The sequence below is a fragment of the Octopus bimaculoides genome, chromosome 6 (genome assembly GCF_046866305.1).
Source record: "Octopus bimaculoides isolate indiv1 chromosome 6, ASM4686630v1, whole genome shotgun sequence".
Taxonomy (NCBI): Eukaryota; Metazoa; Mollusca; class Cephalopoda; order Octopoda; family Octopodidae; genus Octopus; species Octopus bimaculoides.
Window position 1 is genome coordinate 77,542,062 of NC_142933.1, and position 15,000 is coordinate 77,557,061.

Here is a 15,000-nt window from a genome sequence, read left to right on the forward strand (position 1 = left end):
TTTAACATTTTAGCCTTCCGCTAAACTCAATTACCAAGGCTTCCCCACTGACTCTAAATGAAATACGTCCACAAGAGCTGAATTGGCTAAGGCTTCAAGGATTTCGATAAAAATGAAGTAAACACGAGTAAGTATATCTATAGGGCACCAGAACTCCAAAAGTTGCTATTTCATGCTTTCCATGTGTTTTTACGAAGCATTTATTTAAGACAAGAAGGAACTGCCTCTATCTTTAAATTACACAAAATTTAATGTTCTCTCATTTAAACGAAAATCTGGCTAATGCTGAAAATTTCAATTTCAAATACATAAGACATGCTGTATACCACGAGGATATTTGCATACCTCTATCAAAATCTAGCGACCTAAAGAAGGAAGATGCCCTTAAAAGAGCGATAATAGATAGAATACAAGTAAAAAAATATTTTAAAATATCTATCTTACCTGCTGCAAGTTTGTAGATCCCACCACCGCTGATGATAGCAATAGCTAATAACTTCGCAATTGTTAAAACGTTTTGAACTGTTGTCGCTACTCGAACACTCCATGCATTTATAAATGCAATAAGTACTAGAAATATGGAAAAGAAAATTAACATACAGTTGTTCAATCAATAACATTCACAGCTTAAATTGTGGGAAATATATTTTCTCTCAATTTAAAGATCATTTAGATAATTTACAAACTTATGTACTCGTGGTAATGAGTAAAAGCAAAATACTAGAGAGATTAAGATTGAACCTTTGGTACACAAAGACTGTATTCATATTCACAGCATATATTTTGCGATGGTACAGGACCGGACATACGTACATACATAATACATGCATTATATCACCTGAGCCAGCTGGAGGAAAGTAGGAAGTGCAGGGCTCTATACAGAAGCTCATAATAAAATGATTCAGGATAAAAAAAAAGCAGTAAAAGATCGCAGGGACTTAACTGTAGCGCAGTTTGACTACCAGAAGGGTTTTAATAGTATACCACATGGGTGGATCATCAAGGTTTTACAGTTGGACATAGTCCTACAACCACTAGTGAGTGATACTGAACGCCTGACCAAGACTTGGTACACCGCTTTGCTCTTTAGGAGTGATAAAGAGCAAACTGAATCTGATAGCATTCACTATCTAGAAGGTATCTTTCAAGGTGATAGCCTGTCAGTGTTGCTTTTACCCCTCTTATTAAACCCACAATCATACTGGCTCACAAAGCATAGTGGCTATAGTGATGGATCCAAAAGTAGTATCTCCTATCTTTTCTTTCTCGACAAACTGGAATTGAATGGGTCAAATATCAACCACATGAAAAAAAATCAATTAGACCTAATGATCCTATTTTACTACAGACGCTAGATTGAAATATGGTACGTTCAAATGTGTACTTTTGGCAATAAGGCGTGGAAATGTAACCTCCTCTAATAACCTAAAAACTAATGGCTTGGTGTAACAACCTCTACTGTCAGGTGATAATTATAGGTCTTGGACAGGTTGAGAATGCAGATATGATGGACACATAAATAAGTAGAAGGCCAGGAACGAATACCTCAAAAGAGTAAAGAGAATGTGGTCATCAGAACTCTCAGCTTACAACAAGCATGTTGCTCACAACACCTTTGCAGTGCCTGCCTTTCCCCACGCCTACGTTTGGCCTTCCGAAATGGTCATTACAAGAACTCAATAAGAAAGATGTTCAAACTCGCAAGCTGCTCAGTGTAACATGAAACTTCAACGTCAATGAAGATGTAGACAGGCTATACTTCCTACGCAAAGATGGTAGTCTCAAATCTATTGATGTCATATGAAGCACGGATTGTGACACCGAAACCATATCTACAGTAGTGAAAAAAGCCCAGTGACTATCTTGCTCAAATTTGTGACCATTAAATCAATAACATAATTACAGTAGCCAATGAACTTGAAGAGAGGTATGAAATAAGAGCTGATACAAATCTCTCCCTAAGGAGAGCATTGGTAGAATCGAATTTATCAGAACAAAATACAAAAATAAGTCAGTTCACTGAATAGATAGTACATAGGTACTTGCACGAATAACACAAACCATAGTAGGAATTGATCATATCAAAAGCTCAGTTTGGAATACCGACAAGTTTATGGCATCCCATTTCGAACGATACGTCCAGGCAATTCAAGAAGAGATCACCCACCACCAAGTACCTACAGCATAAAAAGCAGAAAACATTGACATGCAACAAATGTAGGCTATGGAAAACCAAGACTAAAGTCGTCAATCACATTATTGGCAACTGCGAGAGAATGTTTTCAAGATATTATCTTCCCATGAGGCATGATACGGTGGCCTGAATAGTCTGGAAAGGGATAAAGGTTAAAGATCTCCTTTGGTCGTGAATGAGTGAATGACCATGGGGTTGCAGCTAGAAAGTTCCCTCTGAGGAACAAATCCGAGGAAGGTTGTTTATACATACATGCCAGCCTCCCCTCTCCACGCCACCGATGTTATCCAGGGGAAAGGCAAAGGCTGATACAGTTCGGCACCAGTAAAGTTGCAACTCATTTAGAGCTGAGTGAACTAGAGCAACGTAAAATAAAGTGTCTTGCTCAAGAACACAACACACAGCCCGGTGTATATTGAGACCGATGGGTCAAAAAAATAAGGGTGGAACTTAAAAATTAGAACAGCCTCCAAATTAAAGCACCACCGGCCAGATATTGTTAAACCCACAAGAAAAAGATGTTCTATTGCGGAAATCAGCTACCCTCAGGACACCAATGTAGTTAAAAAAATACAAGAGAAAGAGTACATCGATGGAACATTGATAAGGGATTTTCAAATCCATTACTCAAGATACTCTTTCAACTTCATACCTGTTACTATTGGAGCAACAGGATATATACAAACCCGTTTAGAGCAAAGTATGGCTGAACTTGGGCTCTTGGGAAGAGAACGCAGATTCTTAATTCGTACATTACAAATGATTACGATATCTGGGACTATAAAAGTCTACAAGACCTTCATAAAATTTAAAGGATGATGAATAAAACAAGATGCTTTCTTCAAAACCTTGCTACGAAGCAGGTGGCAGGCCAAAATATTTTCTGCATACATACGCATTGCCCTATTTCTCTAAAGTCATCTTGACTGTTGTTTTGATGTCCTCGTTATAGAGTTTAATGCTATCGCTTTCAGAACTGATCTCCGACCCTATTGTTTCTTGTTTTGCGAAAAACAGACAAACAAAAACTAAACGTTATTTACTATACAGAAATCAACAATTTCATTGCACGTATACCAACTATATTACTTATACAATTGAATAAAATTACAACAATCTAAAACCTGGTCATAGACCTGATCGCCACAAACTTAATGTTTACTGAAAAAAATAACCTTTGCCATAAATATCGATGCAAAAATTGAAATTGTTTCTTTGGAGAAAAGTAATGGATGGATGTATGTTTTAATATTCGCAAATCACGTAGCAGGTTACAAAAAATATCTTCTTACATGGGAACAGAGCCACACATTTATCATAGAGGAGTATAGTAGAAAAAGTATAGCGGTTTAATCCATTAAGCATTTATAGAACTCCGGAAATAAAACCAGTTCTAATAGGATTAAACGTGAACATAAACACGACTAAATATTATAACGTATCTAATATGATAGTCTACAATTAATAAACACAGCAATAAGTGCATTGTAATATTATAAGATTACAATGCACTTGTCTCTGCATTTAATTATATCTTAAACTGGTTCAAGGTTTCAAATTATCAGCCTATAATAATGAATTCTCATGCAAGCACAAAGCTATACTTCATAAGTGAGGGACATAATCAACTGAATCGACCTCGGAAGGATAAAAGGCATTGTTGACTAGATGTAAATTTAGAAAATATCTGAAAGAAACTAAACTCTCTGATACATTTAATAAACCATCCTTTCTCTGGTTAAGATAATTTTTTAGGCAATAGCCGTTTGTTACCCTTTAAGTGACCGTTTTCAGAAACGTACTGTAAACATATTGGATGTCTGCAATAGCATCTCACATATTCTGAAACCTATGGATCACTCCATCAATTGTTCTGGTCCCTCCTACAGCCTCGCCAACATTATGGTCCAAAGGTGAACCAGAAACTCAGTAAACTAAGGCTCATCTTCCTATCAGGAATCTCGACCCTAAATGCTATGAATAATCATCTTAATTCCTGTAATTATGACAACCGTCCTGACACGCCACACCTTTCACCTCACAAGCTTGTCTGTTTTGTTTCTTGATAACATATGTAGAGCTGCTGAACATTTTCTGGGTTTTAAGGTATCCCGGAAGGCCTGATTTGCAGCATTCAGAGTTCTTTTACAGGGCTTAGGAAAAAACTGAATGACTGCTGCAATAAGTGCGTGAGTCTGAAAGAGGAATATGTTGAATAAAATCATAAATAATTGATCCCCCAATATTTTCATTTACTCAAAGCCAAGAACTTTCAGCGCTCCTTCGTACATTCCATATGTTTATGTGCGATACACTGGTTATCTCATACCACACTACAAGTCTGGCCATTCTACGTCCCTCCTACCACCTTTTACATCAACTACACTTAATTTATTCCATCTTTCTGCCAGACTCACGAACCGACTACATTTCTCTCAGCATTCTTTCTTCACATCGTATCCTCACTTCTTATTCAGTTCGTTTGCTTCCTCATTCCTTTCTGCAGGCTACGGCTTGACCTCTTTGTTGGAAGATCTTTGTTGGAACCGTCAAATTTCTATACTCCTTATAGCAGCTAATATTGTGGTGGTTATGCTTTCTAATGTCATTAACAATGTAAGAGAAGTAATCTTAAATGAATACTAAAACCACTTTTCAGCCTCTACCTAACAGAAGTTTATAATTGGATAGTTTTCGCTTTACTATCCTCTTGAGCTCTCTTCATATCGTTCCATACACAAGAATCTCACCTCATATACTGTCATTTCTCTCGCTATTCTTACTACTGTTAATGCTATGACCGCTACTCCCTAGAGCTGGCTGCATTTGTGTCACCACCACATAGAGACTCTAATATCAAATTCACTCTACAATACTCCTCTTGTTACGCGTATTTTCTATCCATGAGGTCCCACATTTTCCAGCACACCAATCCTTCATCCTCTGAACTTTATCCTGCAGGAATCCCTTCCATATCCATGCTTTTCTGCAACCGTTAACCTTTAAATATGCGATAAGGACATCTACAGTATCACCCTATCCGGTAACAGGTTTCTTGCGAAGATGATGGGTGCAGCTCCTTCTCCTAGAACATGCCAATAACAAACCATATCTAGGATCCTATGAATCTAAAGAATATAGGGCTCACAATTATCAATTTTCGGTTGTAAGTGAATAAATGTGGCATTTATAGAAATTCATCTAATAGTTTCTTCAATATTCATCTGCCTTCAAATAATAAACAATATTATTCCTACACTACATGTTTTTAAAATCCTTTACAGCCAGATTTTTGTTATATATTGTGTATATTTAATGAAACTATTTTCAGTTTTGTCAGGTTGTTTCCACCTCTCATTGGTTTTAAAATCAATATTATAAATTTCACGTTCAATGTTCTTATCACTATCACCACTTATTTCGATTCTTAAATGCTTTTACTCACACGTGTCTATAGTAACGTGACTAGTTTTATTCTAAGAAAACATAATCCATCTGTTCACTCTTTTACTGGTTCCAACCAGCTGAACGTCATCATATTGGAACACTGTCATGTTTAGGAAATAAAACCTGAATAAGAGGTATTTCTTTGACACTACGAATTCAAATACGAATTTACATTAATTTACATTAATTCTAACGCATCGAATATTATGATATTTCTGATCAAAAGGAAAATTAATGGATGTTAATGGATTGAGACGACGAAGTGACAGATATCTTTCACCAGATTATATGAAAGTGTGATAAACAAATATGACAAGCAGTTAGGTCTTCTAATACATGCAGTTTGCATAAATAGCAATAATAATGATAATAATAAAAACAACATCGAAAAATACCTTAGGAATGAGAACCCAGGTTCGAAATTTCCTCAAGGCACCTGATGAAGGCTGGAGGGTATATCAGCCGAAACGTTGTATTAACAACAAATAAGATGTAGACAAATATCCGTCAATTGTAAATAATGTAAATAATGTACATAATTCCTCATCTCTTAAACATAGAACTGAATAATAATAATAATAATAATAATAATAATAATAATAATAATAATAATAATAATAATAATAATAATAATAATAATAATAATAATAATAATAATAATGATAATAATAATAAATTTGCATAAATATGAGAAGGGTAGAAAGGAGTATGATAAATAAAGTAAAACAAAAGATAAATACTGTCATACCATACAGGCAGACGGAAAACATAACACAAAGAAGGAATCTTCTCCGAGCCATTGCACTACTTGCTGAGGAGAAATTACAACTTAAGAAAACAAAAAATAGTGAAGCAAAAGAACCATGGTGGAAACGACGCATTGAAAGGGACATAATGTGGGTAAAACAAGATCTAGGAAAAATTGAGCAATAGTTAAGAGAAAACTGGAAAAATGGGGAAAAGGCCGACCGAGAAAAATCAGAGAAGAAATATAAAATACGGAAGAACGAGTTTGATGCAGTAATAGAACAGTTAAAACAGAGGATCATGGCAAAAAGCCAGTTCAGAAGATTTGTGAACAGAAATAATCAGCTCGAGGGGAACAGATTGTTCAAAAATAATGCGAAGCAATTCTTCCGAACGTTAGAAAGAGACAATGGGGAAAATGTTGCTCCTGATGCAAATCAAGCCAATGAGTTCTGGAGCGGATCATGGGGAAACAATGTGGTGCATAAAAGGGATGCAATGTGGATAGGAACCATCAAGATAGAATTACAAGGAGGAAAGAAACAAAGGAATATAGTCATAAGCACGGGTGACGTGAAAGAACAAGTGGGTAAAGTACCTAACTGGAAAGCCTCCGGACTAGAGGAGATTCATGGCTTTTGGCTGAAGAGATGCCACGCGGTGCATGAAAGACTAGCAGCCCAATTGAATGAGGTATGTCCAGAAAGGTACAGTCCCCGCGTGGATGGTGACTGGAAGGACAACACTTATATTGAAAGATAGAAGAAAGGGGAATATTGTGTTAAACTACCGTCCCATAGCATACCTAAACCATAGTCTGGAAGATACTTGCTGGAATATGTGCGGCAAAGACATACACTTTCATGGCACAGGAAGAAATACTACCAAGAGAACAAAAAGGATGTAGGAAGAATTCTCAGAGTACCAAGGATCACCAGGTCATCGATAAAACAGTTTTGTGGCATTCAAGAAAACATCATACAAACATGTCTATGGCTTGGATTGGCTTTAAGAAGGCATATGATATGATGCCGCATTCTTGGATCGCTGAATTGCCTGCAGATGCTTGGTTTTACTGAAACATAGCAAATTTTCTGATGCATAGCATGAAAGAGAGGAAAACCAAATTGTACTCAAGTAATGTATTCCTTGGAGAAGCTAATATTAAAAGGGGAATCTTCCAAGGTGACTCGTTTCCTCTGTTACTATTTGCAATTGCACTAATACCCATGACAATGATACTTAGGAAAGTTAAGATGGGTTACCGATGTGGGAAGAAAGGCCAATCATTGAACCATCTTCTGTTTATAGATGACCTGAAATTGTTTGAGACATCTGAAAAACAGATAGATTCCTTAACCAAAACAGTCCAGAAGTGTGGTAGGGACATCGGTATGGAATTGCTCAGTACTTAATATGAAAAGAGGGAAGAGAGCAGCCTGCAGAGGATTGTGGTTACCATCAGGAGAGACAATGGGTAAACCCGACGATAGTGGGTATAGATATTTAGGGATTTTGGAGCTGGATGACACTCTTCACAGAGAAATGAAAGTCAAAATCAGCGAGACGTATCAAAAAAGGGTGGAGATTGTGTTGAAATTCAACTTGAATGCCAAAAATTTGATTACCGCAATGAATATCTGGGCAGTTATGGTGGTCAGATATAGTGCGTCCATCCTCAAATGGACGAAGGAGGAAATATCAACATTGGATGGAATGATGAGAAAGTTGATGACGCTGCATGGAGTTACACCCTAAAGCAAACGTGAACAAACTGTATATGAAAATAAAGAATGGTGGTAGAGGAATAATTAGTATAGACCATTGTATAAGGAGTGAAAGGAGAACGCTTGCCGAGTATTTGATAAATACTGATGATGACCTGCTGCAATATGCCGCGAAAGATATGGGTGTAAATGCAGATGTAATGATGGGCAAGGAAGAGTTTGACCAAAGAACTGAAAAGAAGAGAAAAGAAGACCTTCTTGAAATGAGAATTTTTGAACTGTTTGAAAGGAATACACAGAACGTTAAAGATATTACAGCACCGTGGTCATGGCTTGAGCAAGGTGATCTAAAGGGTACCACCGAAAGCCTGATCATTTCTGTACAAGACCAAGCTCTCGCTACCAATTTAGTGAAGTATATAACATCTATAAAACTTCTGACACCCAGAAATGCAGACTGTGGAAAGAGTATGGAAAATGTAACCCACTCTTTAAGTGGATGTGAGAGCCTTGCACAAAAAAAAATTACAAGCGCCGCCACGATAAAATGTGTATGCATCTTCATTGGCTCTCATGCCGTAAATACCAATATGAAGTAACAGAGAACTGGTATGAGCATGTACCAAGTAAAGTTATGCTGGAGGATGGAAAAGTAACGACACTCTGGGACTATGATTTTCAGACAGATCGTGTAATCGAACACCGTCTGCAGGATATTGTCATATTGAATAACACAGACAAATAGTAGTAGTAGTAGTAGTAGTAGTAGTAGTAGTAGTAGTAGTAGTAGTAGTAGTAGTAGTAAACTTACACATCGTAGCAATAGTGATGAGCTTGACCACAGAATCTGGCGGGTCGCAATTTTCGTAAAAAGGTTTTGCAGCGTATGTTCCCAATGATAAACTTATTACAGCAAACATAGTTGGTCGGATAATGAATAGACCAACCCAGTCAAATAGAAAACATGGTATTCGGCCGAAAATCTTGCCCAGTGGACTGTAAGCGAATAGGAAGTAGGCGTGTTCTGCTCCAGATTTCGGCACACATGTTCCAAGTTCGGCATAACTTAAAGCTCCTGTAAAAAAAAAAAAAAAAATAAATAAAGGATACACGCATACCTACATACCATATCATATACAAATACATATATATATATATATATATATATATATATATATATATATATATATATATATATATATATATATATATATATATATATATATATATATATATATCCATGTCTCAGAGATAGAGGGGAGAAGATAGAGGGGGAGAGAGGAAAGAGAGAGAGAGGGAGGATACATAGATGGATAAATGGAAATAATGTAAACAAAATATTTCGATGCTGTATTTTTTCTTGTATAAGACCCCAAAGTGCTTATTACCAATTATGAAGAAGTGTAATGTATATTCATATTCTGTGTCTGCAGCAAATTCTGTATGATGGCATTATTACTAATATCGGGAATTTCTCATAACGATCTTCAGCGCACACTTTTGTAATTGGTGAAGTCAGACTTAAGACAGCGGCCTGTCAAGTGATGTGTGACATCACTATTGATGTGTATATTAATCCATGAAGTATACAGAAAATTCATTCCACAGTCGGTGTCAGAAAGAAAACTGATATAGGCATTCGGATGACGGACATGTGAATATAAAGCTTAGTGTAACTTGGACTGTATATTTCATGTTTTTGTAATTTTGTAAAGAGAGTATATTTCATAAATCGAGGGTATTTGATTATATGACATCCCTTCTTTTCTGAAGCTATTAACTTCAAATGGAATTGGCTTCGACCAGTAGTCCAGTCTAAGTTGCAGAATCGGAACTTCATCATAGTATCCTGTATTCTACGGTCCATGATCGATATAAAAATATTTATAGGTTTCGTATTCAAAAATCACTTCAATAAGTCAGAGAAAAATAAACTTATCCAATTACTTAAGGATATCCAGCCCTACGACATTCTATGTCAACTGTAATAAGACATTATGTATATAAACACATATGATAGGACATATTGTAGTGGACAGTGTTATGCAGATAACACTGTGAAACATGAACTTTGTCCTTGGGTATCGACTGTTATTTCTTATTTGCTTATCCCTAGAAACTTTGATAAATGGTTCATATTACCTTCAAACTTTGCTCTTGTTACCTTTATTCAAACCCCAAAGAATCCCTCTCAACATATGGCTATGATGCTCCTCCGCTACTCCTGCTCATGATCAGAGATGTATACATTGTCAGCCACTAAGAGACATGTTCAAGTGGTTAAGATCAAGAAACTGACAAGCAAATCAATGGTATCGAGCAGAATATTCGCTATAGCGATATTCCTGCTTCAGTAACTCAGAGCTGAATCTGTCTGAAATGTAATGGAAAATAGGGGAGTTTCAAAACATTGATGTCCAGGTCACAAAACCTATGGGCAAAGACATTCCGGATTTTACCATAGTTTTGTCCTTTTTCCATTTTTGTTATTAAGGATTACATGGTCTAATATGTCCCTTTGATTTTGAAGACAATATGTGATTTGAGAGACATTTGGCTGTTATTTCTAAAAACAGTTGAACGAGACTACAGAGAAGTTCCCTCGTTGTTTCGTGGTATTTATATTATTGATCATGGAAGCATGAATAGAAAAGTAGCTGTTAGCTAAACATTGAATTAGTCACGATAAATTTTCGAGTTCAGTTTTCTTATCTGTTAACCGTATTCACTACAGTGGACGATGATCCAAAAAAACAAATTGAACAAATGCATCCATCTTTGAAACAAGTTTACACATCTGAGACTTGGATACTTTACAGCTTCAACTTCTTTAAAAAGGAAGGATGTGTTTGTTTTTGTATCGAGCCTAGTACTTGGCTCGGAGTTTATTTCATAGAAGCAAGAATGATGAGAAGCAAATTCTAACACTGAAAGAATCTGAACTCAGAATGTAAATAACCATAGCTAAATCCCATAAAGCATTATATTTTTGCTGCTTGAAAAGTACATTTCTTTCCTGATAGCACTAATTTCTGAAAAGAAAGCAGAAATATGTGACGTAGTTGTTTCACGACTTCTAAATCTTCCAGTAAAAGTAAGACAGGACTCGCAAAATTGACGACTCATAATATCCTGGAAGAAGAAAAAGAAATCATTTGAAAATTCTTACCAAATGTTGCCAGTACTCCACACCCTGTCCACACAATCAAACTAAGAGCAACAGACCCTGAATTCGAAAGGACTCCTTTCGGTGAAATGAAAATTCCAGAACCTGCAATGAAATAGAAAGTGGAGAGCTAGTGAATAGTTATATAACAAATTTCATTTAGCGTTAACTAATAAAGTCTGAGATTTTGTTCGAATTTGTTTAAACAGGATGGTTGTTTATTGATATTATTTTAAACCATATTGCTCCGACAGTTTATATAGCTACGAAGTAAGGTTAGCCGCCTGCTAGCTTAACTAAACCTTTCACACTTTAATAATCTAATGATGTATTTTCTCGTCTGTTAAACAAGCGTTGTAGTGCAAAAGTTAAATTACCGACAGGCGAAATTTGCAGTATAGGTTCAGTCCTAGATTAAGCCAATTGGTGCCACATACAGTGTTAATTCCATGCAGAAACGTATAATAGTCACCGTACACTGTGGGACTTAGTACATATTTAAATAAACCAACATTCGTCTTTTGTGTATATTCAATGAATCATCATCATCATCATCATCATCGTCATCGTTGTTGTAGTCGTTGTTGTTGCTGTTGCTGTCGTCGTCGTCATTATCATCGTATAGAATCCGTGATGTGCAATGGCAACATCGATTTTATCTTTCGCTATTTAATGAACATATCCTCAAGTTGATAATCTTTGTATTTCGAAGTCACATAATCTCCATTTCATATCTACAGTTACATCAGCAACATTTCTTTTTTGAAATCAACAGTTGCTGATTAAAAGTAACTTCAAATTTATTTTATTCAAGACAGATACATAAATGGTTGTTTTTGTTGTTGTTTTGTTGTTGTTGTTGTTGTTTTGTTAAGGGTATGTAGTTCCAGGCTAATCCCGATTAAACACAAAAAGCATCTCAGCCATGGTCATCCTTTCTTTTGATGGGTGTCTAGGACTACATTATCTAATCTGTCCTCTTTTGTGGGGTTTGAGTTGAGGGAGAATTGATTGCTATTTCAAACAGTTCGATTGATGTTAGAGGCTACTCTGACTGCTTCCTGCTGGAAGCCATTTTCACTATTTATACCAATAATCATTTATAAAAGGATAAATTTCTGCTGAAGATAAAAGAAAAGAAAAACAAAACAAGTCTTGTTACAAGTCACAGGAAAAGTATTTAATAAATACTAATGATCTGAGATGATCATTATAATTGATAATTTAATTCAATGAATTAGTCGCAAATTAAAACAGAAAAAAAATGACTTTATGTGAGCAACAATAGAATTTTCATAAATGTATGGTGCAATATTTAACAAAAAATAATAAACAAGCAAGCTTTCACATTTTACTCGAAAATATTTACTAATGAAATAATTAGACAATGAATTATCTGATAATTAGATAATGCTATTAACAGAAATATTTTTCTCTTTTTGCGTCGTCATATCCTTCGTAAAAAATATGTTTAAAATGTCATAGAAATAAATACGCTACCGATTATTTCATATTGTCTCGTAATTTAATCAGTAATAAGACATGTCACATTTCCAGTGTTTTCTGCCTGACATTTTTGGATGCATTGAGCATTTTATCTGGAACATCTCCCTTTTTTATCTGGAACATTCATAGTTCATCAGCTGGCCTAAGGTGTGTACCACCAGTCTCTTTCTTAACTTCTTTTACATCACTTAGTCCAAAATAGAAATTACTCATGCCACTGGCATCAGCTATGATTTTCTGCGTTAATCTAAAGGAGGTGCTTCTTGCATTCAGATCACTCTCATATAGAAAGGCACCAGAATTGGTGAGGAACTTAGCAGAAGAATGGGAAAATAAACGAGACAAATTAATTTGGTGCCTCTACCAGCTTAATCTGGAATTATGTAAGGCTGGTGAGGGTTTGCAGGACTAGAAGGATGCTAGCATCGACCCCGTGTTCAATAAGGCCATGAGGAATAAATGCAAGAACTATCGACAGATTTCTTTACTTATTGACTTATTGCAATGAAGAAGATTTTCGCAAGAAGATTATTGTATAGATTTAGTGAGAAAACAAGAATGGTTGTTCCTCATCTCAAGTATGTGTGAAAAAAATTAATTTGGATATGATATTCCGTCTCTGTCAACGCCAGGAGAAATGCGTGGAACAGGAAAAAACATTGAATTTCGTCTTCGATACAGGAAATAAGTCGAGCCAGTGGTAGGTGCTCAGAGAGTTTGGATGTCCTGAAATGTTTCACGGAAAATTTTCTCGAGCCCCTACACGCTGGCATGAGGGTTCGGATTGCGCAGCTGAATTCTGACCCTGTACAGTTTGATGTTATAGTGGCAGTCAAGCGGAGCTGTATCCTAGATTCAATATTATTTCCGCTCAGTCTGTCATTAATACTTGAGGTGATATACTGCACCTCAACTGCAAATTTGTATATACAGATAAGACTTGATGCTAACTTGTTTAAGGTATGAGGGTGTGCTGAAAAGTTCCTGGCTTTAAGAATATCGTGAAAGGCCTGATTGGAGGCATAACATTCCAAGTTATTTCACTGGTCTTAGAAAAACTGAAGGACCGCTGCAAAAAGTGTGTGAATTTGAGAGGGGAATATGTTGAGTCGGCAGAGTTGCTCGCGTGCTTAGCGTCATTTCGTCCGGCTTTACGTTCTGTGTTCAAGATCCTTCGAGGTCAAATTTACCTTTCATCATTTCGAGGTCGATAAATTAAGTACCATTTGAACACAAGGGTCGATGTAATCGACTTACACACCTTACACGAATTTGTTGACCTTGTGCCAAAATTTGAAACCAATATCAATGGACAGACTATAGTGATGTAAGGGCAGAATCGAAACAACATCACACAAAATATCTTTTCAGTATTTCATTACGTACGCTTATTTTCTGGACACAAATCCTGCAGAACCCGATTTTGCTTTTCATTTTTACGCTGTCCAAAATGTAATTACTTTCCAAGAGTTGGGGCACACTATATCTGACTATAACTATCAACCATACTAATGATCTTTGTGTCTATATTAGAAATAATTTTTTTGTAACAGGTAGAAAGTCGACAGAAAAAAATAACAAAAAAACATTTAGTAACGTCTCGTTACGCTCTGAACTGCATTCCCGCTAATGTCAACTTAGTTTATCATCGTTCCAAGGATGATTGAATAAGTGCGTACCCTTCTGCCTATACTAAAAATGAACATTTCAGTTACACAGTCTACTCTTGTTTGAAATCTTATTGTAAATTTTTACCAGCGAGGGATTTTAGTCCATGGTAATTTTGATTCCTAATTGTATGACTATATTATAGTTACAGCAAGAAGTAACTGTTATATGTTAGAAGATCAGATGAAATTTATTTCCCGAAGTCACACGCCTATTCACTATGATATGAGATTATATGATATTATATACATACACACACACACACACACACACACACACACACACACACACACACACACACACATGTATATATATATATATATATATATATATATATATATGCATATACACACATTCATATATATATATATATATATATATATATATATATATGTATGTATGTGTGTGTGTGTGTATGTGTGTGTGTGTGTGTGTGTGTGTGTGTGTGTGTGTGTGTGTGTGTGTGTGTGTGTGTATGTATAAAGGATGTTGGAAATATATATTTATAGGTTGTGTGTGCATGTATAGACTGTGCGTCTCTGTTG

General features: G+C 35.9%; 1 protein-coding gene across 1 annotated transcript in view; it reads right to left on the minus strand.

The window, feature by feature from the left end:
- LOC106868882 (b(0,+)-type amino acid transporter 1) overlaps positions 1–15,000 on the minus strand; it is a 191,640-nt gene that overhangs the window by 107,204 nt on the left and 69,436 nt on the right. The window contains exons 2-4 of the mRNA XM_089354124.1: positions 11,285–11,386; positions 8,927–9,190; positions 445–570 (exon numbers count right to left, since the gene is read on the minus strand). Of these exons, the coding sequence (XP_089210250.1) occupies positions 445–570; positions 8,927–9,190; positions 11,285–11,386 (492 nt within the window). The remainder of the gene's footprint in view (positions 1–444; positions 571–8,926; positions 9,191–11,284; positions 11,387–15,000) is intronic.